Source organism: Athene cunicularia (assembly GCF_003259725.1).
Source record: "Athene cunicularia isolate RWA chromosome 3 unlocalized genomic scaffold, athCun1 chr3_part1, whole genome shotgun sequence".
Classification (NCBI taxonomy): Eukaryota; Metazoa; Chordata; class Aves; order Strigiformes; family Strigidae; genus Athene; species Athene cunicularia.
In genome coordinates this window covers 99,524,987-99,548,956 of record NW_020799097.1, presented here as the reverse complement: position 1 = coordinate 99,548,956, position 23,970 = coordinate 99,524,987, and the positions used below count along the sequence as shown (strand labels likewise).

Genomic DNA, 23,970 nt, shown 5'->3' with positions numbered 1-23,970 from the left:
TTTGCCACTATATCCCTATTTATAGACGGGAAATATCTAAGTAGTTAAAAGGAAAAATATGGGCAGCTTGTCCAGGTGGAAAGTGAATGTACTTACAGAAACTCTACGGATATTACCATTGTGTTAATACAGTGCTATGACTGTTGAAGATAACTGAGTGGATGTGATGACTCTATAAATATACACACTACTATTCTTACAAAATTCAGGACACTGTATATCACTGCATTCTTATTCTGCCTCTTGTAATACTCACAGACAGACTGTAAGAAGGTTCCAGTATCACTGGCACTGACATCTTCCCTTGAAGATTCAATTTTGTTAAGTAAAAAATCTTTTCTCCCACAATCCTCTCTTTTTTCACGCGACGTACACTGTACAGTCTAAAGCGAACTGCATAATTCCCAATCATCTCAGACTCAACGTGATTAAATTTGAATGTCTCTGTGAAGACAGGGCATGGTCCCCGCTGGATGCTGGTTTTTGCTCTCTGCTTCTTTATAGGGAGAAGAACTAGGTGTACTTGCCACGAGCTTCCACCTGTCCTGCTGTATGTGGGAATGTCTGTGACAGCTGTCACTGTCACCAAAAGCTTCTGTTCCTGTGAGTCATAGTCAAAAGTCACATCCAGTGTGCCATATTTAGCTACTGGCTCAGGATCAAAAGGTTTAGGAAGCTGTGAAGATGATCCTCGAGCTGACATATCCTGAGGAAGAAGAAGAAAAAAAGCTATTTATTTATTGTATTCTATTATTAAATCTAGTGTGGAAATATATGGCTTTCTCTAAGCAATATGAAGGGACTATGATCTTTATGTTCATTTCATAAACAAGGTAATTAAACACCAAAATCCAAGGAGATGGCTGACTAGCATCCAAGAAGAAATCAAAAGACTTTACCTAGCCAATACAAAATACAAAAGCCAGGAGCCAATCAGAGTTCAGATTAAATTAGGCTGTATTTATGATCTATTCTTCTGTGTCCCACATTAAAATGCATGTATATTTGTTACAAAGTAGAACTACCTTATTTCAGTGTGAGTATACACATAGTTTTAAGTTAACATATTACAGTGCTTTAAGAGGCAGCTACTGATTGAAAGCACAGTGAGATGCCAGCAAAGAATACAGGCATTACAACACCTGCATGCACATGCAGCTCTTGTTGCATGAGGGTTCTATGAATGTGCCAAAAATTATCATGGCTTTAGTAATGTAATTTTACTGGAAGTGTGTAAGATGCATCTGTGTTGAACACATCTTCTGAACTTTCTGTAAACTGCATCAGACTTAATCCTGTACTTTAAACTTAATTTTAAGATTGTTTATTGTCACTTCAAATTTTGAACAAAATATTGATCCCCTATACTGTTGCAAAAGCTACCTTGATAGTCATATGAAGCATAATATATTTACAAGTACAGGTTAACCTATTGTTCATATAATAAATTATTCCAAGTATGTAAACCAAATGCATCTCCTGTGTATTTTCATATTATCAAAGATACGCTTGTTCATGTAAATGAATAGACGCCACAATAAAGCTTTCTGGATTAAAAAAATCTTACATTCTTAAAGTGGTGGCTACATAGCTATGGGAATTCGTTCCTCTGAAAGCTTCACTCTTCAAGTTGTTGAGTGGCTATAAAAAAATTCTGGCAGTATTCTCAGTTCTTATTGAGTATGCTTACATTAATGACTGGTGTGACACAAAACGGGAAGAAGTAGGATTAGATTTGCTGCAATCTGTTAGTGTTCGAGGGCCATATGTACACACTATGTCTTCACCAGCAATGAACTTCACATAGAGTGCAGTCCTAGCTCATCTTGAGGTACATGTAGACAGATAGCTACTGGATGACCTTGCAGCTGGGCCCTCCAGATGTTGCACTAACATGCCAGGTATGCAACATCAATTTACCAGGAGGTCTACTAAGACAGAAACAAATGTTGGCACATCAAGACTGAGCCCAAATATGCACTTCAAAACTCCAGGTAGAGACAAAAGACAAATTTGTACCAAAAAGAGCCTTTTCTGCACATGACATCACTAATGTAGACTTACCTACAGATTTCAGTGCAGTAACTGGCTGTTAAAGACACTTCAAGGAAATATGTCAGAAAACATTTCTTCATGGTAAAAATAAATAAGTATCATTACAAATTATAGCAGAAAAAAGGAAAATTAAGTGGACCAAATCTCTTTATTACCATCAGCAATTTTTTTTTATAAGATGTTCTATAATACTGGGTGTTCAGTTTGAAAAGTGTTAACAGATTTTATGTTGTTTGAAAAATTATGTGGAAGAAAAAAGATTTTTCACTACAGTCCTTATAATGTGATTAAGTTTTCTGAATTGTTTAAAAAATAATTCACTTTATCGTATCTGTACTTTCAAACAAGCTCCCAGTAAAAGATAACTATAAAGAACAATCTGAAATCCTCTTGTAGTATCTCCTGACTAATTTTGTTTTTAATTATCTGCAGTATTAGTGTTCATATAACTGTGCATTGATCTTTAGATAAAAAAGCTCTAAAAATGTTGCACTGCATGATGCTTCAGAACACTCAACTGTTTTCATTTACCTCTGGACTAAGGACAGCTGTACTATCACTTGGTACATCCTCTTCATATCCTTTGTTATGAAAGCTTTCTATTTCGTGTCCCGTGCTTCCTTCACTTGGGCACTTATACGAACATCTTGGACTGTTGCTACACTGGGAAAATTCACATTTACTGTCTCCAACTTCAGAAGGCGTACATGAAAGATGAGGAGAACCACTATCATCCTGGTATGGAGGCGGCTGCAGTTCATCTAGCGGAGGTGTTCTTCTCATCCTCTGAATGCAGTTCGCTAAGAATAAGGGAAAATACTTTACTTACTTTCTAATTATTTACTGTTGAAACAGTTCTGTGGAAAATAGTAAGTCTAAATATCTAGACAAAGTGTTTAAAAATCTATAAATGTATTTACATATTAGATAAAATTATAGAAAAATATTTGTCAAAAATAGAAATGAATGATCTCTCAAAGAGATTTAGATAAAAACAAAGTATTAAGTCACAATGGATTGTGTAAACCATATCTAAATAAATATAGCACAAATATGACATGACAAAAATTCTAGGCTTGAACTTCTGGGATGCTTACTTTACAAAAACCTTTGGCTACCTTAAGTCAGATTCTGTGCAGGTGGAATGTAGCAAACCAATTAAAGAAACAAAATGCACTCCCTAAAGCCATATCAAAATTCTGATTACCTCCCATGTAGTTCTTCACCCAGGAAGATATTAAACTCTGAAGACAAAAAAGGTACTAAAAAAGGCAGACAAGCCTTTTCACTAAAGTGAACTCTGCTCACCAGTGAATTTAACAAGTGAAGCAGGGTCTCAGATTCTTTATTACTTGTTAAGGAGAGCTAAAGCATATGTATCCAGTGTCTAGGAGTTAGACACTAGGTCCAGCCACTGAAGACAGTGGAAAAAGGATCGTGAGCTATCTTATGTTTGGGATGAATACTTGACACTGACCATATTTGCTTCTCACACTAGACAGACAGACAGAAATGTGGTTATATATCTCCTTGGAAAATAAACATGATGCATAGCTATGGATATAGAAAGTTAATTCAGAATAACTGCATTTCAATTTTTGATCTTACATTTTACTATGCAGTATTGTGCACTTGACTAGAATTGGGAAGAGACAGAAAAGCATACAGTAGCTGAAAATAAAGGAATACCAAGGATAGGTAAAAACCCATATCACATTTTGTTTACATCTTCTGTAGAAGTTCTGAAGATTTCAATGCCCCTCACACGCAGAATTAACTTCTACACAACAATTTCAAAGCAACAATGCTTCTGGTGTCAGACATACCACTTTCATTCACAGTGAAATCTACCAAACAAGGAAGTTAACAAAAGTATTAACATTAGAACAATATAAGCTTTGATTTTAGATTCATGTAAGAAAGAAATTGATCTTCTTTCCCACATGACAAAGGTGGTACATTTTAGTTTCACTAGCAAATTTTTACATACAGGATTGCCCTGCCTGTGTCCTAAATTCTCACCAAGTACATCAACCTTTTAACTGTTTCAGAGGTAATTACCAGTTGTTCAACATAGCATATAAACAGAGTATGCTTAAGAGTTGCCCTGTATGGAACAAGGCTAAAAACACAGTAATGTGGTTCTCCTGGGAAACAGTCTTAGCGAAAGGCTCCCTCTTGTTCTCCTTTCCTTTGGAAGTCTGGGCTGTATCTGACTGTGGCATACTGGAACATTTCACAGCATCTGGGACTTGATGTAAGCCCAAACCACCATGGTTTCAGTGCACACTGTCTGTGGGAAGCAAAACCAGACACATTGGCTAGAATGGATGCAATTGGGTAAAAAAAGTTGGGTAACTGAAGGCCAGGGACAGGACAGCTCATTATGGAGCACATGTACTGCACAGATAAATAGAGGATAAATATCAATGATAATTGGGGAATGCAGCGCTCTTCTATTTCACCAGGCTCCTAATGGAACTCCTCTTGGCTTTAGCTAAGGTAAATGAGTAATTAAAACACTCCCACAAGATGATACCAGTGTCAGCAATCCTCTCTTCTCTGATAAATCCATCAGAGCCAGCCTACCATTCAGAGTGATTCAAAATTACTGTTACAGCACTCCTGAAAAGCTCTTCTGCTGTTAGTTAGTTCAGTGCCACTAACTCTTGAAACTCCAGTCCCACTGGGCTGGAAAGGAAAACAAAGCAGGCAGGGAATCCTATATGCAAAACATAGTTATCATTCTAAAAAGACAGAACCTTACGTATGAAAAAGAGTTAAGTGGGACAGTCAAAATCTTGAAACCGCCATGCAGGAATAGTGAGAAACCATTATTTGCAAAACAGAGAGATATGGGAAAGCACTTCTTTAAAAAAAAAATTAAAATTAGGTATCTTGCGCCCATGAAACTAGGTAGACATAATTTTAGAATCTAAACATGTTTTAATTACAATAATAATAAATATCCTTTAACTCTCTATACAATGAAAAAAGGACTTCCTTTTCATAGTTTATACAAATAAATATTCTAGCAAATCTAGAGCAACACCATTTCTGCACTTTGTTGCTGAAAGACAACAAACAGAATTAAATGAGACAGTAACCACCATGTATCTTGACTTAATTTCTTTCTTTTCACATGTAGTCAGGTCTCTAAAGCCCCAGCTTTTCCATAACCTAATGAAATGAAAGCATGTCCGGGTAACTATCAACACCATTATTGTCTTACATGAGTAAATAAATGACTGTGTGACTCACTTTTTTCACTTTGATGAACTCCATTATATGTCCCTATGGGAAAAGTGCACAGGCTGTGTGACAGAAAAGGTACTTTTAACGTAGGCGGGGAAGAAGTGAATAAAAGACAATTCTTATTAACCAGCTGTGACTCAAAAATCCCAGCAAATGCTGGAACACCGGGGCAGGTTTTAACTATTATTGAAAGTTTAACTTAGCAAACAGAAATAGCATGTAAATTTTAAAAACAAATATCCAGGTTTAAAAACCTAAGGACACCTCTGTCTAAACAGGTACAAACTGGTTTTGAACAAAAGGTTTCTCTACATAAAAAGATGTAAAAGTTTTCAAATTTATTTTTAAAGTCTCATTTTAAATTCATTTCCCCTTCCTCACAATAAACGGTGCAATAAAATGATGATTTCATGTTATAGCTCTCTGAAAATACTGCAAATTTTAATTACATGAAGACATTCTAATGACTGATGATATCAGAGACAAATGGTATCACAGACAGAAGTGAATACAGCAACGCTGAATATCTGATACCACTTATTTTCCTGAAAAATTACACAGATGTAGCAACTACAGCAATCAACCTATCAACAAAATTTTGCATATGTATCAAAAGCTTAAAATAAAAAAACACTGCTAATCCATGCTGGACTATCACTCATTGTATTGGAGAAAACCATTTGAACCTAAAGGAAAGCATGTTCTGAAGTGTTTGCATATTTACATGTACAAACACTACCTATATATACCTTGTAACTTCCATTTAAGGTATAAACTTAAGACAGTTACTCTTGTGCACACTTGTATATTGTGACAAAGCCAAAAATAACTTCCAAAGACTACTGAATGTGTCTAGTAAGATCTGCTAAAGAGTTACTCTTAAAAGCAAATGGTTACAGTGAAAACCTAAAATTAATTGTTGCATCATTTCTATGCAAGCTTCCCAAGAAACTTTCTGCTCTCAAACCAGAGAGAAAAATAAATTTTGCCAATTCCCCCAATTAAATCAATAATTTTAAATTACCATACCAGTTTGGACTAGACAGGGTGTAAAACAAGCCAACATATATTCCAAATCTGGAAGATAGAAATAATCACAGAGAAAATGAATTGGGTTTAGTCTGAGGTTCCTACCAGCCAGAAAATGCCAAAGCAGAGGAAAGAAATAGAAAGATCGCACATTCAGTTTTTCACCCAAACTATGTGAAAGAACTCTGTATTCTCTAACATAAGTGAAACTCAATTGTTTAGTAACAAATATTTAGTAAACTCTGAATTGAGAATATAGTGTATTGCTGTTGATAGGCAGATCTGAATAAGCAAACCTTTAATGATTAACTGCTTTAATTAAATTTTCATCTTTCTTTAGCGGGCTGCAAACACACTCATATAGCAGTAAAGTCCTTGCTCAACAGCTGAAGAAAACAGAACTCAAAGTGAAATACCTGACAAAGAAGTAGATCAGCATTTTGCCAGTACACTCAGAAATTACAACATGCAAACTGCCACTAGCACATCTAACTCAGAAGTAAATAGATACCTTATTTTTAGTACTGTTTGTTAAACAATGAAGGTTAATCTGATTTCATAATTCCCAGTACAGGAGACTGGTTGAAAGCCAAGGGGAGACGATACAGATCTTGCCATCAACATCAAGGAACCATCAATAAAATCTGACACAGCAACCTAGGCCAAAATGAGCATTCCTGGGACATACAATTGATAACTTTGACAAAATACAGAACATTTTCACTCACTTTTCTGAGTGGAATCACAGTTTAAAGATACATGATCTTGAGTTTACTATAATAAATGCTTTTTCTTTAGGTTTTCAGTTACTATTTGAACTTTCTACTTTCAATGCTCCTCATTTCTCCCCTGTGGACCATATCAGGCTGTACAACATTCCACCATCAAGCTGGTGATGGTCCTTTCCATGTTTACAATGTTTAGACTTTGCTGTCTTAATTTTCCCAAAGGCTGTCGGCAGCAGCAAAACCTAGCTTTCTTTAGCCTGTATTTCCTGGTAATTCCAAGAACATCCATCTCTCAACAAACAGAAAAAGAAGTTATCCTTGTGGTTTCAATTCCCCTGCCTCATAAGCAGTAATTAACTACATTTTTGTGACTTTGAGTTTCTCATATATTTTACTTCTTTAAATATTCATACTATTGTGGGAGGCAGCATTACAACAAAACTTCTTTGGGAATCTCATTTCCAGTTCCTTTAAAATAAATAATCATGAAATATTTTTTTGTAAATCATATTTTGTAATTATCGGAATATCTTCATTCTCAAAAAGTACCTTTCTTCCTCTAACATATTGCCACATATACTATGCTTCATATTTATTTATTTATTTAATCTAATGTACATTTTCAAGTTTTCAAGCCTTCAAGAGGTTCTATGTAAATGTTAAGACAATTTAAATAAAACATAAAATGAAATGTGTTTAAAAATTAAAGAAACCTTTCTTATTCTGAATGATTAAATACCCTTAGAGATTTCTGATATGTAGCACAGACAGTCCAAATGGAATTTTCGTGTTTGAACTTTTCTACCATCCAAAAATATTACGTTGACTGAATTACCCCACATTATGAGAGGTATAAAATATAAACATTAAATATTGAATGAAACCTCGGGCTCTCCTTCCTTTAAAATGAAATGCTTATATGCATTTTTGTGAGGGGGAAAAAAACCCCATTATCTCACAAGAAAACAAATCCTCTCTGCATTATTCTATCTCTTTTCTAAAAGAGATATGGCACAAGTGTTGCTTAATGAAAAAAGGCAATATAGGGGTAGTGTGAGGTCATTATGGACAACAGAAAAAAATTATCAGATTTCTTTTTGCATTTGCCACATTTTAGACTTTTATTCACAATTGAACTGTGAATAAGCAATCCACCAGTAAACAAGAAAAGTATTCATATCCATTTGTTGGGGGTTTTTTTAGTAAAATACAGTTCTTTTTCCCCTCTAATATTTAGAAAATTCCATACACTACAAGCTTAATCCCAGACTTGTGGAAATCAAAATAGCATTGCTGTCATTTACACCTGATGCCACATGAAGCTCTTAACACTGCAATTTCCTCACCTTCTAAGGCCAATTATTCTGAATATTAATGTAATAAAATGGTTCTCTTTTCTTTTTTAATAAAACTAATCCAAAATTATTGAATTATATTTACATCCTGTCCTTAAAGCTTCAATTTTCTTCCTCAGGAAAGGTCTAAGACCAACTGAAGTTACTGACTCTCACTAGTAGGTTTTTTTATATTTTTATTTGTCTATTTACATCATGAGCCTGCAGAACTACAGCTTGGTTTTGTTTACTAACAAAAGAAATTTCCTCTTTTCTGCACTTATGGAGCACCTCTGGTTCGTAAGAATTTATGGTCTGTTTTACAGAGCAATACAGAAAAGCAGTGAACTGGTGAAAAATTCCAACCTTTCTCTTTCCAAAATTATCCCAAATTAGAACATTTAAACTACAAATACATTATTAAAGCATTATACTGAGCTAACTGTCAAAGACATTCTTTTGTTTCCTTCCCAAATATTTTGGTCGTCTTTCATTGAAAATTATACATTAGCATCTCCTGAATTCATTTTCTTTCAATTTAAGTATCATTCTCTGATTTCTTAAACAGTATTTCTATTAATTTGAATAGGAAGGAGTTCTGCTACCTGGTTCTGTATTTATACTTTCCCACTGTCCAAAACACATCTAAATACTACTTAAACATATTGGTTCAATGTTTTAATCTCTTATTGATGCAAGCTTTCCATAACTTTGAGGGTTTTTTTAAAATTTATTTTTAAAAGGAGACTTCAAAAAAACTCTTCTTCTGTGAGATGACATCCAGCTGTAAAGCTTTTTGGAAGCAGTGATCTTTAAGAACTGAAGTTGTAAAATTTTTTGCCTTCTCTTCCATCATTATATTTCCTTAGGCAAAGCATTTGTATTAAGTATGTTCATTCAAATTCTTAGGTAGAAAAACTTATTTCTTTTTCCATTTAGATGCTGGTTTCACTTTTACTGTTTTAATAAAAGGACATAACTGCTTACATTACTTTTCAGAACACTATGTTGGCTAACTTCATAAATGAACAGGTATTCCTCTGCATCTCTATTCACTTTTTCGGAGTTATCAAAACTGTTAGAAAAATACCAATTCTAAAAAGATAGTAAGTTAAATGAATTCAAATCTTCCCCCCCCCTTAAAAAATACACTAGTAGTCCTGCTTGCTAAAGGTGATTGACAACCAGCTTTTAAATCTTATGAATGTCTTGGTGACAAGGAAATGTCTTATCATCCCTGAAAATGCACCCAAATTCGGCTATCTCGCCAGCATTTACAGATGCTTAACAGAAATTCAGAGCTCAAATAAAAAGCTTTGAAAACTCCACCCACTGTAAACCATCGCAGGCCCCTGAGAATCCCCATGTCTGACCACTGTGCGCTTAGTAGCATCCTCTCATACCTCTGGACAGTAGCAGCTGGATATGGGCTTATAATGTATCTTTCTGTCATTGCTACCTTTCATTTGAGTACAATTTTCACTTTAAATTATAGTTCAAATTCTAATCCAGTTTAAACAACTACAGCTGCAGTATCAAGCACAGGAGTCAAACAGTAGGATAAATTGCTGAAAACGTGAAAAAGATCTCACAGAGGTCTAAAATCAATTCCCAGTAAAGTATCTGTAACACACAGCTAATATTCCTGTAATGTTACTGCTCTCATTCTATTTGGTCTCAAATAATGAAAGTATTTTAGCTGTTTATTTACTACTACCCTTAACTGATGAAAGTGAACCAGGAAAGGTTATTTTCCATCAAGAATAGGAACATGAAGCTTGCTTTGATTCCTTTGCCTTATTTTCACAGCAATTTTGAGTGCAAAGGTTATTCCGTTGGAGTGAGTCACTAATCCAGAGCAGCACTACAATGACTCTGCATGAACCATTTCAGTAGACCATGGATTAAATTTTCTGCCCAGCTACTCAAGATATTTATATGATTCCAATTTGGGTATCTCATAACTGTATCTATCTATCTATCTATCTATCTATCTATCTATCTATCTATCTATCTATCACACTGAAATACATGTTACAGTAAAACTATAATAGAAGTTAACATATCCAGCATTTTACAGATGGAGAACTAAACCACAGGTTTAAATTAGAGGTTATAAAGATTACTGTGAAGTAATTACTAGCTCAGAAGTGCTCATAATCACAGAAAGCTTCCAATACAGTGTGGAACTGAAACAAATTTTTTTAAGACAAGTACCCTAGCTGTTTCTACCAGTTTTGTTTTGTTTTTTATTATTTTTACTTCAAACCTTGTAAATTATTATTAATCTAAAATTCACCTGAATTGTGTACCACCACCAACACGGAAACCTCCAAGTCACTAGCTTCTTAAGAGATATACCCCCACAGAATTTTCCATTATCATCAGCTCTGTAGTGGAAGAGAAGGAAGAAAAGACAAAAAATAAAATATTAGGGTGGGGAAGAAAGGAGGAAAAAAAAAAAGGCAGAAGGAGAAAGTAGGTGCAATGACTCAGAAAAAAGTGATAGGTTGTTGGTAAATGAACAAAGGAAAGAAATAAAGGGAGAGAAGCTTAGTAGATCTATATAGAAAATGAGAAAAAAGCAAAGAGGAATAAAGAATAGACAAGATGCAAACAGGAATGAAAAATTACAAACAGGTAAAATAACAAAGCAAAAATGACAGAGGAAGAAAGGTAAAGGAATGGGGAAAATAAAACAACACATGACATGCAAAAAAGTGGTTCAGATCTGAGAAAAAAGCAATGTCAAGAGAGCAAAGAGATAAAAGATAAATCAGTGATGTCTGATGGGTGGGAATATCTGTATTTGTAGGTGAAAGTCTGCACAACCTAGAGAACACATCTAGTTACATTCCAGGAAAGGCAAGACATTTCCCAGAAGAAACATTTATTTTTATATTTACATATTAGATCTATTTTTCCTTTTGGGTGGGGAGATGGTGGTAATTATTTATTCAAATCCTGAGATTCTGAAGGACCTTGATTTCTCTTATCTGTTCAGGCACTTGTTCCCCTTCTTTCATCGACACACTGGCTCAGCTGATTTACCATTGACTTGCTTTGGTAAAATGGACTGTATTTCCTGCAGTATATCACAGTATTCCTGTAAAAAGATTCTAGAAATCTCAGATATTTGCTTTTGAAAAAGCTCTTATACCTTTACCATACAAAAAGCAGTTAGAACTCAGAAAAATCAAGGATGACATGAGCTTGCAGGAGTATCCAATAGGTAAACAATAGAAGAAAATTGTCTACACACACTCAAGAACTCCTCTGAAACCTTTCAGGTATTTGTGTCTGTAGAAAGTATACTTAGAAATAATGGCACTAGTACCACTTTTGGAGCCAACTGCCCAGAAGAAGAAAGGCAAAACAGATACTGCAAAATCACAGGAAATGTATGTTTTGAAACTAAATTACGTTCCCTTCACAAACCTGGTAAGAGACCTACAAATTCACAGAAAAGGCACAGATTAGGCCACAGGAAGCATGTCAGTGTTCCAGTCACTCCAGCAAGGCCTCTAACAAGTTTCTCCAGGCATAAAGGAAGTTACTCAAAACTAAATTGCACTTTGTGGCGCTTATGAGACCTCCCACTGTCACAGACAACCTGCTTTACTAGGCTTATATTTAATATATGATGTAGTTGTTCCTATGTTTCCATAGTAGTCATATAACACACAAACCAGGCAATTTTCTGCACTTTGATGGGACTAAATGAATACAAGTCTGGCTGTTGAAGATATTTTCAGTTATAGCACTGGTTATAAGAGCTATGCAAGAGCTTACAAGGATGAGACAACAGTGGCCAAACTGCATATTGCATAGAGAGCTCATATGGTCTACAGAATGATGCTTCAGCCCTCAACAAACAATAGGAGAGGAACTGGTCTTCCATGTCATCCACACATAGAAACAATAACACTGAACAATCAAGGATCAGAGTGCAGCATATCATTCTCAAACCACTTATCTTCCCAAAACACTAACCAGAAAATCGTGTTGTCATGAACATGGTATTATACCTACAATACTAAATTTACTAGCTGTTGTGACAGAGTGAAAACATGTATATCCATCAAAATTTGTTTCTCATACTAGCAAAAATGTATACACCTAATTTGAAATTACTGTTTGATGCTGCTTGTTGAGTAAGAGATGTAAAGGTGGTACACAGCGGCTAATTAGTAATCAAAGTCTGACAGCTACAGCTGCAAAATGTTTGTATGATAATTTCAAAATTGAAAATTATTTATTTCACTCTACATGAAATTAGTGTACACTCATTAGAAAGTCAGTGATTATCTTGAAAAGTACTACTGGAACATTTCAGTAGCTTTGCTACAAGATCAGATAGTACACAACATGTCTTCAGAACTATTAGAATCCCACCCTTCCTAATTTAATGTCAGCAGTTTTTAGATCTTAACATTACAATTGAAAAAGTACTCAGCAGAATGATGTTTAACATGGTTTATAACCAGAATGCTATTTTTTAAAAAATCTCAGCATTAAAGAGTTTAAATTACTTAATTCATAAACTACTTTATTAAGCTATATATAAAACTGATGCATAACTGATATACATGTACATTGCAGCAAAGGAAATTCTCATTAAATATAAGGAAAAAACCTTTGAAATTAGAGTGGCTATAGACTGGAAGAGGTTACGTAATTGACAGCCTTGAAGGTTTTAAAAGCTCTCCTGGCTAGGGCCTTGAGCAGCCTGGTCTAACTTTGAAGTTATCTCTCTTTCAATCAGAAGATCAAACTAGATGACCTCTACAGGTACTTTTCAACCTGTTACTCACTGATTCTACAGTATATATTAAAGAACTCAATTCAATACTATAATAAGCAAGGAAGAGGATTCATCTCAAACACAAGTATTTCAAATATCTATAAAACTCCTTCTATAATACAACAGTTTAACAATTAAAAGGCAAGTATAGCTCCTCTGCATATGCTAGTTATGTTGCTGCATCCTGCATTAAATATAAACCCACCAGCATAGTACTTTCATTGTTTAAAACAAATAAAAAGCCCCACCATAAACCACCATGACCACAAAAAAATCCCCAAACAAAACCCAAAGCCAACTGCAAAAAGATAAATAATAGAAGGAATAAAAGAGATTCAGAATACCTTGTTAATTTGTGACATTCTAATACAGTATACCTTGTGGCTGACTAGCTTTAGACAATGTAGTATCACTGAAATCTTTACACTGATAAAATGAACATGCCAAGATACAGACTTTTAAGTTAAAAACATCCTAATAATAGTTTACACACACACACAGAGACATATATGTAAACACACATATATACATGGCCCCATGGCAATGTATCAGTAACAGGAACAATTTAAGGTTTATGAAATATTAAATATAATTAAGATTACACTGAGAAAGTAATATCCATTACAAAATGCTGATGTTAGATAGCAAATATTGACCTTTAGAATTTAACAAGTGAAAAAACCTTAATTTGCTTGTTATTCAAACTTTAACAATAAGTATCTAGCTTAGATGGCAGAAAGGGAAAAAAACCCCACACCACAGCATTTGCTATCACTTCGCATTAACATTTTGACCAGTCAACAATTCAGCAGTGATGAAATGTGCAGTTTGATTCAAAGTAAGACAAGGCTATTTAAATAACTCAAAATAAGAAATGGGTATTGAAACATTAGAATTTTGATAAGCGATCACAGCTGCACTAGAATTAGTTTCTATAGCAACAGAGGAAATAATGTGGAGAATTGCACTGCAATACAAGATGGATTCCTTACAAACACTGCTGTTCAAATAGAAAACTTTAAAATTATTCACTGTATTAAAATATTTCTATTAAAATGGTTATTCAAATATCCTATACTTTGTACTTCATGAATGGTTCTATCTTTGTTCTCCAGGATTCAAATCTAGTCCATCCATTCAAGTTTCATATTACATTTTCACATACTCCCCCATTGCTTACCTTCCTATTTTAAAATTAATTAAAGTGACTTATTCTGAAAAATACTGTAACTTCAATCTCAAACTAATCTGCATTTTCAATCATTTTTATTATCCCTACATAGCAGCACTCATCACATTTATTTTTCCAGCAGTGCACTTGTAAAACGTAAGAGAATGCTTTGCACATGCTATTCATAAGAAGCTGCATCACAGCCATGAGAATTAACATCACTATGGAACTTCTGAAACTTGTAGTCATATGAGACTTGCACTGGCTTTTATCAGTGTGCCTTCTCATGTCCTAAGCATGATTAAGAAACCATAGCAAATCTATTAGTATTCATGGACCAAATACCCATAAGATGGTAAGATAAAAGCCTTCCAGTTGAGCACATCTTTAGATTTCTAATGTTGCTCATTTTCTAACACTAAGAATTATTGTTTCATTACATCGTCTCTGATTGTAGCTATTTCTGGCAACTAATTAAAAGCATATGCCTGAACCTTTTATGTATTTTGCCCTTATAATGAGACCTATTACTCTGGCTTATTCTATCCTTTTGAGTTCCAAAGTATCTTTCGAGTTACCATGGATACAAGTGATATGCTTTCTCCCACAACTGCTTTGTGTGCCTTATCAAACACCAGAAAACTGACACAGTAGGAATCTGAGCCATCTACACAGGCTGAGTATCTAACCCCTTGGAAGTGCTTTCCCTCCCCCCCCGCCCCCCTCAAAAAATTCAAGTATGCCATATATTAACATTTGTAGTGAAATAAACAAGCTGGTTCTTTTCTATCTGAAATCTACTACTTTTGCTCAAGGAAAACAAAATTAAAAAAGGTGCAGACATAAAGAAATTTAATCTGATCAACTCTGAAACAGTGTTAAAATGAAAATGGGAGTAGACAGAATCATTCTGAATTTGCTGTTTGAGTTGACAGAGTTTAAGTGTTTCTAGATCAATATATCCACTGAGATGTAAAATGCAGCAAATTTCAGCAAGCATTTCAGAAAGGAGTTGCAGAAACACTGTATGCAACTCCGAGATTACACATAAACTAGAGTAAATAAAACTCCCTTAAACAGAAATTGTTAGGCCTCTTTATACCAATTTATTATGGGCATTTTCAAATGCAAATTGCATTCCAACAAGCTGGGAATAATTTGTACTAATCAGTGAAGAAGAGGGCAGTTAGTAAACTGATTTCCCCATTATATTTCTGTGTTCTGACCTCTCAAAAACAAAATCTCTCTCCCACTCGGAGAGCAAAATTTACACAGGATTCAAAAACTGAGTGCTGATACTAATGTAATCTGAGTTAATGTATGAGAAGTTAAGGGGAATAACCAGAAGGAAAAATAAATTATTGCAATATGAACTTGATATTGACTCATTCAGAACCATCTCCCAACTTTCAATGCATTAAATCAATGGAAAGACATAAGCTACATAAATGAGTGGCACAAAGGCAATAAAGAGCTAGAGAGACAGAGAAGCATAGGTAGATAAATGCTGCTCTTGCCCCTTTTCCTCAGATATCTAAAGTTCTCCAAGTATTACAGAAAAACACTCAACAATAAGTTACCTGACTTGTTCATATCCACAAGCTCAGCTCTGCTTTAAAATACAGAGATTTTTAAATATAATAGCTGAGCCAGAGACACAGACACATAAAAACCAGACTCTTACCCTTAATTAAGTGCAAAGTGGTATTTTTAAAGAAATAACTACCACTGTTAACCATCCTTCATCAAAAGGGTTCTTAAGTTCTTCCTTTGCAGAATCCCAAAGTTGTGTGGAAATTGCCACTGTTGTTCCCTAGACTTTTGAAGCCAATAGATTGCCTTTAACAATAATGACAACTTATGTTTTTATTTCCAAAGGTTTTCTTTTTTTAAGGCCCCTTCTTATTAATGGGAAGGAAATGGCACGAGGAAAAGCGGGTGATTCAGAACACTGGTTCTCATTGCCAGTGAAAGGAATTTTGCTCTCAAAACAAAGATAACAGCCATTATCAAACAGGATGATGAGTTTCTCTGAAGAAGAGCATTAGACACTAGTCTCTTAATAGATTAATTATTCCTCAGTTACAAGGGAAAATTACTTTCAACTCAAAACACCTATTCAAATTTTACCAGATCTACTCAAGAGTTATCTATTGGTCAAATTTTGTGTGGAAATACAATTTATGATCCAAGATTTGACAGTAAAAGAAAAATAAGATATCGGAGTAGTACAATCAACTTCATCTTCATGAAGAGCTTTTAAGTCATACATGCAAATTTTCATGCAATTATTTCTATACTAAGATGTAAGCGAATAAATACTGTAAGTTCTGGGGAAAAGACATCATTATTCTTTCTTGTTATTCTCCTAATCTAAAAATAGTTCCATTCTGGCATTATGTACAGAATTTAACATAGCCAAATATGAAGCACTCCAAGCAAAATAATTTTGAGAAGGTAGTTAACAAATTAATGCAAAATTAGAGTAGTTTTCTGGTTTGTATCCATCATCTTGAAAATAGGTGCAATAGATCTTTTTTTGATTTTCACTCAACTCAACTGCCACAAATGCTACATATGCAACAGAAACCCTGTAGAGTATAATAAATCTTAATAAAATGCAACATAGATGGCACTGTACTTTTCATTTCAACATTGCCTTCTTTCATATTAAAATTCACAGCAACTTGGAGAAAATTCTAAAAAGGTATTATCTTTTTAAAATCTTACTAACACAGTGGTTTTAGTGCTAAGGATTTAAAAAAAAGTTTCCTAAATCATTATAGGTAATACCAAACTACAGACTGCTAAAAGACAGAGATAATCAAACAACGGATCAGACATAACAAAAACAAGAACTAGGAGATACTGGAAGCCACAGAAAGTTTGAGCAAAATCAAGTAACATTCTAAACAAGATTCCTTTAAGATATGAAGAAATTAGTCTAATCACTAGCATTCATCTTGACCAATTTAAACAAGAACAGATATTGCTCCTCCTTTTTGCCAAAAGATTAGAGTTGGCCCTGACCTTTTGGTTATGAGTGTGTTTTCTGGTAAAGATGTCAACTCTTTGCAGTAAACAACAGCAACTATGTCACCTGTTCAAGTCACACACATAAGCTGTATTTTTTCAGGCTGAACATTTTCAAAGAAAAGAACATCACACCTGAAGTCAGCCTCTTGAAGAGATGAACCTTTTGTAGTTTCATTCTCCAAGATTTGGATTTTTCAGATACACATGCTCTTATCAGCTCTATTTTTAACCTGCCGCTCATATAGGATACTTAAAATTCTGAACATGTTTACATTATCCATCCAGCAGGCTAATGGAACTGCATACCAGACAGTCATGCATAATTCAAATCAATATCCTCAGGCTTGCAACACTAAGTCAAAGCTGCCTTTAAATAAGCTGGGTGTGACTTTAACATGAATAAAATGTATCTAATTTTTAACCTTTATCTGACAAATTGATATATTTGCAAAGGAATGTCATAAATCATCTTTAAAAATTAAACAGAAAATCGCGATAACTGAAAATCTTTTTAAAAACACTTTTAAGCACAAAATTTAGAATGGTTCAACAAGACTGAGAGCAAAGGTTTCAAGTAGAGAGCTGGGTAATTTTTGTTTTCTTTTTTTAAGCAAAACGTACAAATATATACATAAAAACACATGCTGGCAGATTATTAAGTGGTGTAGAGGGTGAATGTAGCAGAATTCCTATTTACAAATTTAAAGATCAAGCTCTAATTGAATTGGGCATAGATGACTCCACACAGAAAATCTTATACCCACTTAAGCATGTCTGCTAGCTTCTCTCTAAGGACTGGAATCAGAATTTCCATAATAAAATAATTTTCCCTTTGAGTTTTCCTATGTGCTTTCATGAGACTGATTCCAGCACAGCAGCACCAACATACATTTCACCTTCAGCCATACTGAAATGACCAGAAGCATGGCAACGACAATAGGTATGGATCTATTTCCAGCTTGCTTGTAAATATAGTGGAGGGAAGGTAATTGCAAACACCCCCCCCCAAAAAAACCCCAAAACCACACCCCAAACCAAAAGAACACACACGCACAAAAAAAGCCAAAACAAAAACCCAAGGACTTCAAGTTGTATAAGATCATGCTTTTCCTTTCCCTCCAAGGAAAATATTCCAATAATTCCTAAAAGTTAGGACAATTTTATAATACAAAAGTGTTGTAAGTAGCATGTTAGAACTTATTTTAACAAGAACAACAACAAAAAACGGATCTTTGCCTCTACAGAAGCTACAGACACGATTTCATGCTGTTTACTCAGATAGGATACAGTCCCAATAAATAATATATGTAATTAAAGTAGCTATGAAAACAGTCATCCTAACAATAAAATACATGTTATTAGATAAAAATGGTAACATTGTTCATCTTGTACAAGGACAAAATATTAATTAAATAATTCTAAGAGAATACTTATGATATAGTTGTAACATATCTATGAAATTGATATATATGCATAAGGAAAATAATCTACACTGACTAGGTAACAGAGTTCAATTACAAAAATAACCCATCATTCTTCTTTTACCAGAGAGACAGCCAAAATGTAATATGATCAGATTATAAAAACCAGTCCTAATGGTAACTGGTCTTTAACCTAGGGGGAAGAAGCACAACTGGGAGGCAAACATCCGTCTCTGACTAGAGTTAAAAATCTTTTGATTTTAACCTTTACAGGTAAGAAGATTGAACCATTTATCCACAGGTGCTATGAAGGAAGAACAGATAATCAGATATAAATTCTCATATAGCAAGTACTGCTCCATTCTGCTCACCATGTAGCATAACTATTCTCAGCAGGTACTGGGCATATGCAAGGTAAAATTCCTTCTTCCAACACACCTAATACACTGTCTACACAGAGATTTCCAGTCTACTGTTTAATCCTGTTTCTTAGTCATTCATTCCATGATAGAGGCATGGGATCTCTGCAATTAAGGTTAAGATTAATGAAAACTGTACCTTTTTTTGGTCCATTCTGTGGGGGTCTTTCAGAACAGGTCATGTCTCATGGTATACATACATAAAGATCAAAGAAACTGCTCCCCTGTATCACTAGATAATACTGTAAAACCAAGAAAAAAGAATGCCCATACCCAATAGCTTTTATATCATATTAGTACTAGTTTTCAACACGAACTCTCAGAATCAGCAAAAGCACTAAGTTCATCAAGGAATTAATCCTTTATGCTGATAGAGTACTACCTGTTGGGTTTACATCACATATCAGTTCTACATTTTATTAATGTAGAACATCTGTATCAAATACAATGCCATGAGGAACTATTTCCGCCACAATATTTATGCGAACCTCTCCCAGCTAATGATAGATCTTGATCCTTTCATAAACTCCAGATTCAAGTAGATGAGAGACATTAAAATAGTAAGTTTACAATAAAATGGAAACTTTCCTGTAATTATTAATGTATGATTTACATCGCTTCAGAGACATCACACTGCTATGGGTGACTACATCAACTCACATCAACACAAAGGGTATTTCTTCAAAGACTTCAAAATGCTAGCAGAAGGAACCCGATTTCTGAAATTGCTTTGCTCAGTTGTGCACATCAGGAAAAATAACAGCCCTTTCCCACTGAAGGACAGTTCTTCCTACTCTGGAGCTGGTCCAGCCAGAAAAGAAATTTTCCTCTTGAAAATCTTATTATCATCATCACTAACTGAGTTTTATTCCTAGATGCAGTAGATGACATGGATGCTTCAATAATATCTTTTTCCAGCATCATTACTGTTAATCATTGGGTAAATCCATGATTTCAGAACTATGCAAATTCATTGTAGCAAGCACGTCTATGTGTTTCCTTTTATTATGCACAACTTTGATATCATCTATCTGGCTTTCAAACTCAGAAGTTCTCAACACAAATTCCTTCTCTTCCAAACTCAGACACAGAACTCCTTCGCATTTAAATCCCATGTTTACGTTTTGCCACCTCTGTAATATTCCTCAAGAATTACACATGTACTTTCTACCCCTACCTGTGAATTCTGTCCATTTCAGGTCTCCCAACTTTGTAAACACTATGCCTGTCTGCCATTCATGTAGGTAAAGAACCAGAACCACAACATAGCCTAATACATGAATTACACAAGAAGTTCCTTGCTATCAGGAACTTTTCAAAAGACAAAGGGTAACTCTTTTTGGGGAAGTAAAAAATACCTGCATTCTGTAAAACTGAATAAAAGACAGAGCAAAAATTAATCTTTAAATCAATGCTCAGTTGACTATATTTTTGGGAAACACACATCATCATTTCAGATACTTAACAGAACTGTCTTACACTATATGAAAGAACAATAGAGGACTGTCATAATGCACTAGGAAGCTAGTTTGAAACTCTTAAAAAAAAATAAAACCAAAAACGCAAATTGAGTCAGCTCTGGACACTGTTCTGCAGATTCTCAAATTACCAAAGTATCTTTTTTATTTACACAAAATTATCCCTAAAACATTCCCCTGATACAGCTATGGATGGAACTGCTACATTCCCCAGAGGCTTCAAAACCACAAGAAACTCTGTTTCTCAATTTTTTAAGGGCTTGAAGCCAATGAAGACTTACTCCAATTTACCAGTAAATAAGAGGCAGACAAACATAATCAGGGATCAGAACCTTGTATCATTAGTGATTGCATCACTGCACTTTCTCCTGTACTCCATGAAGATTTCTAATTACACAAAATAAAAAGTGTCAAGCAAGCATAAGGAAGCTGAATCAACTCAAGAAATATTGCAATTTTAAAATTTTTCTCTCCAAAAATATCTCTAAAAAGTGCATCAAGGATAATTTCAATTTATAGTACACAAATACATTCAGCTGAGATACACGAGTATGGAGTATCTCATAGCTGTAACAGGACTCAGCTTTCAAAATACACCCTGAAACATTTGGGAAATACTGCTCTGAAGATTACTTAAGAATTGTCTTACATGTCTTTACTGAAGACTCTTTCAAAGTATCTTGATGAATATGTACTATTTGAAGCCCTAGGTCTGCGCAAAGCTGCAGGCCAGAAAGTATTTTCTTCCAATAGGTATTATACCAGAGAAATCTCACAGGTAACCAGATGAAGACACATGACAGAAAAATGGGTGGACACCTTCTTCCTAAATACTCTTTCCACTGTATTTCTAAGTAATTTATTTAAAGCACATCAGAGGAAACAGAAGATAAATAACTATTTATGTTATGATACAGTATTCAGTTGAGCTTTCAGTCCTCCAGTCTGAATACCAGTTGACAGTTCTTATTTCATGTAAGCCATCTTCTTTACCTGTAATTCTTAGCATCTGAAATGTATGGACAGATAGACCAATTCTGAGAGAAGTTTGTGGCCTTATTTTGCTGAATACAATGCAACCATAATGAGGCCCTCGCTCTACAATTTTGAAACATTAAGTCTTCATTCACACTTGGCTTGAAAATAGATCTACTTATATGCAAGGAACTAACAATAGAAATTGAACTGGAAAATATATGGTTATCGTGGGATTCACCGAGTGGTCCATTCTTCCTCTCCCAGACTGTCCAGTGGCTTTCACCTTAGCTTGACAAGCCTGAAGAAGTAGGATCCTGTTTTACAGGAGATATTTACCAAGGAAAACTCCCATAGGTTGCTTTACTCCCATGCGTTGTTTTAAGAAACTGGGGAGATTCACCTGTATACCAGTTTTGAGGTGCCTATGAAAGAGCTTTTAGTGTTTATGTTGGGAAGATACTGAAAGAAAATCTCTATATATACTTCAAGTAGTTCTATGAAGAGACTTATCCCAAGACATGAAAACTAACAAGAGAGAAAGAAAAGGCAAAACGCTGCATAAAGAATCAGATCCAAGAGACTCCAGAAGAACAGTCGCCTTCACGTGCAAAGATTGACACTGAGGAGCAAGGCAAACATATGTCCAACAGACACATCAACATAAAGTGCCGAAAGCCTAGAGAAGAATAAAAGTGGAGAAGATAAACTACAAAAATAACATCATACTCTACCTTCACAATATGGAAAAGATGGATAAAATCCAGTAGCATATGCCTGCTAGAGCAGCAGATTCTCATTTGAGAGAACTTATGTTTTCTCACTGCAGTCTTTTAGTGCTTCCATATGTTTCAAAAAAACCTTGTGAAATGTAAGGCACTTGGGCCAATCTCAGAAATAGAGCCTCTGAGCAAACATGTCTTCAGCCATGGGGCTTTATCAATTGAGAGGTTAGGAAAAACACTTTAAAATAGGCTGGTGGTTATATGTGGTTATATAGAACTGGTAAACTATAGCTAAATAAAGTACATCTGAGTATGCTAAGTAAACAAGTGAGCTTACTGCTTTTTTCCATCATGTTGTCAGTTACTTTGCCTCAGAATTGGGATCAGTCCCCCTTGCTTGCTTCCTAATCTGAAATTTTGCACACCTGTTAAAGAGATGATTTGGGCAAGACATGCTTTAAGAACACCTATGACATCTATAACATTTAGCTGTAAGAAACCCAGACTATTTTCTTCCCCTCTTCTACCTTGATCATCTCATGGGATTTGGAGAACCTTGATTTCAAAAGCAAAGAACAACTACAGCTTTTGATAGCTGCCTGCAAAACTGCAATTTTGTTATATTTACCCTAACATTTCTAAGTTTAAAAATTTCCATTTTCAGGAATTTAAGGGACTGCTTCCTACAATAAAATGTTTTGTACTTGACTATGAAGCTTACAGAGATAACGAAGACAAAACAAGTTGCCTATATAACAGACGAGTTTTTAAAGTTCAGGAAGCAGCCACTACTGAAGACAAAAGGGGCTAGTTTAATAACATTGTATGTTTTTTTGAAACTGAAGTTATTAAGAAAGCATTGTCCATTTAAAATCACAACAACAGAGATACTAAAAAATATTTCCAATTATCAAAGTACAAAGAATAATGCCAATTTTAAATTTAAAGTTTGTACACCTCCTTATTTAGATTACTATTTCAACTCATAATCTCCTTGTTAGCAGAAATATGTTATGGTGTTAGTTTTGCTTTTTTTGTGTGTTTGTTTTCCTTACTTTTGTTCTTTATTTTCTGAAACAGATGTGTAATACCACAGCCTATATTAATCCCCTCTTTCAAAATATTACAAATAATTGGAGCACATAAAAGCAACACTGCATATTCAACAGGATAATAACAGCATTTGAAATGGTAGGGAATAATACAAGAAGGAGGATGCACATGATAAAAAAATGAAAAGGAAGTTTTATCAGGATATGTATCAGGGAAAAGGAAAAAAAGGTCACTTCAGGCAGTAGCCATACTTTACTGGATAACATGAAAAAGAACACAAAGAATATTATTCACAAAAATAAGAACTCAAACTTTGAGCTAATCCTAGAACTCCGGGCCTAAGCACAAAGACCTGGATAAGTCCACACATAGATATCAAGAAATACTATAGTTCTACAAGTTTCTCTCTTCTGTGATTAACAGTTTGGGGTCATTTATGCAAAAGTTAGAAATTTCAGATGTAAACCTATCTTCTGTACCATTTTGC

The 23,970-nt window shown here is 34.6% G+C and overlaps 1 protein-coding gene across 9 annotated transcripts in view; it reads right to left on the bottom strand.

Moving 5' to 3' along the window:
* SYT14 (synaptotagmin 14) overlaps positions 1–23,970 on the bottom strand; it is an 89,900-nt gene that overhangs the window by 37,620 nt on the left and 28,310 nt on the right. For all 9 annotated transcript variants that reach the window (XM_026844260.1, XM_026844256.1, XM_026844257.1 and 6 more), the window contains 2 exons: positions 2,587–2,855; positions 257–706 (listed from right to left, as the gene is read on the bottom strand). In XM_026844260.1, coding sequence (XP_026700061.1) covers positions 257–706; positions 2,587–2,855 — 719 coding nt within the window. The remainder of the gene's footprint in view (positions 1–256; positions 707–2,586; positions 2,856–23,970) is intronic.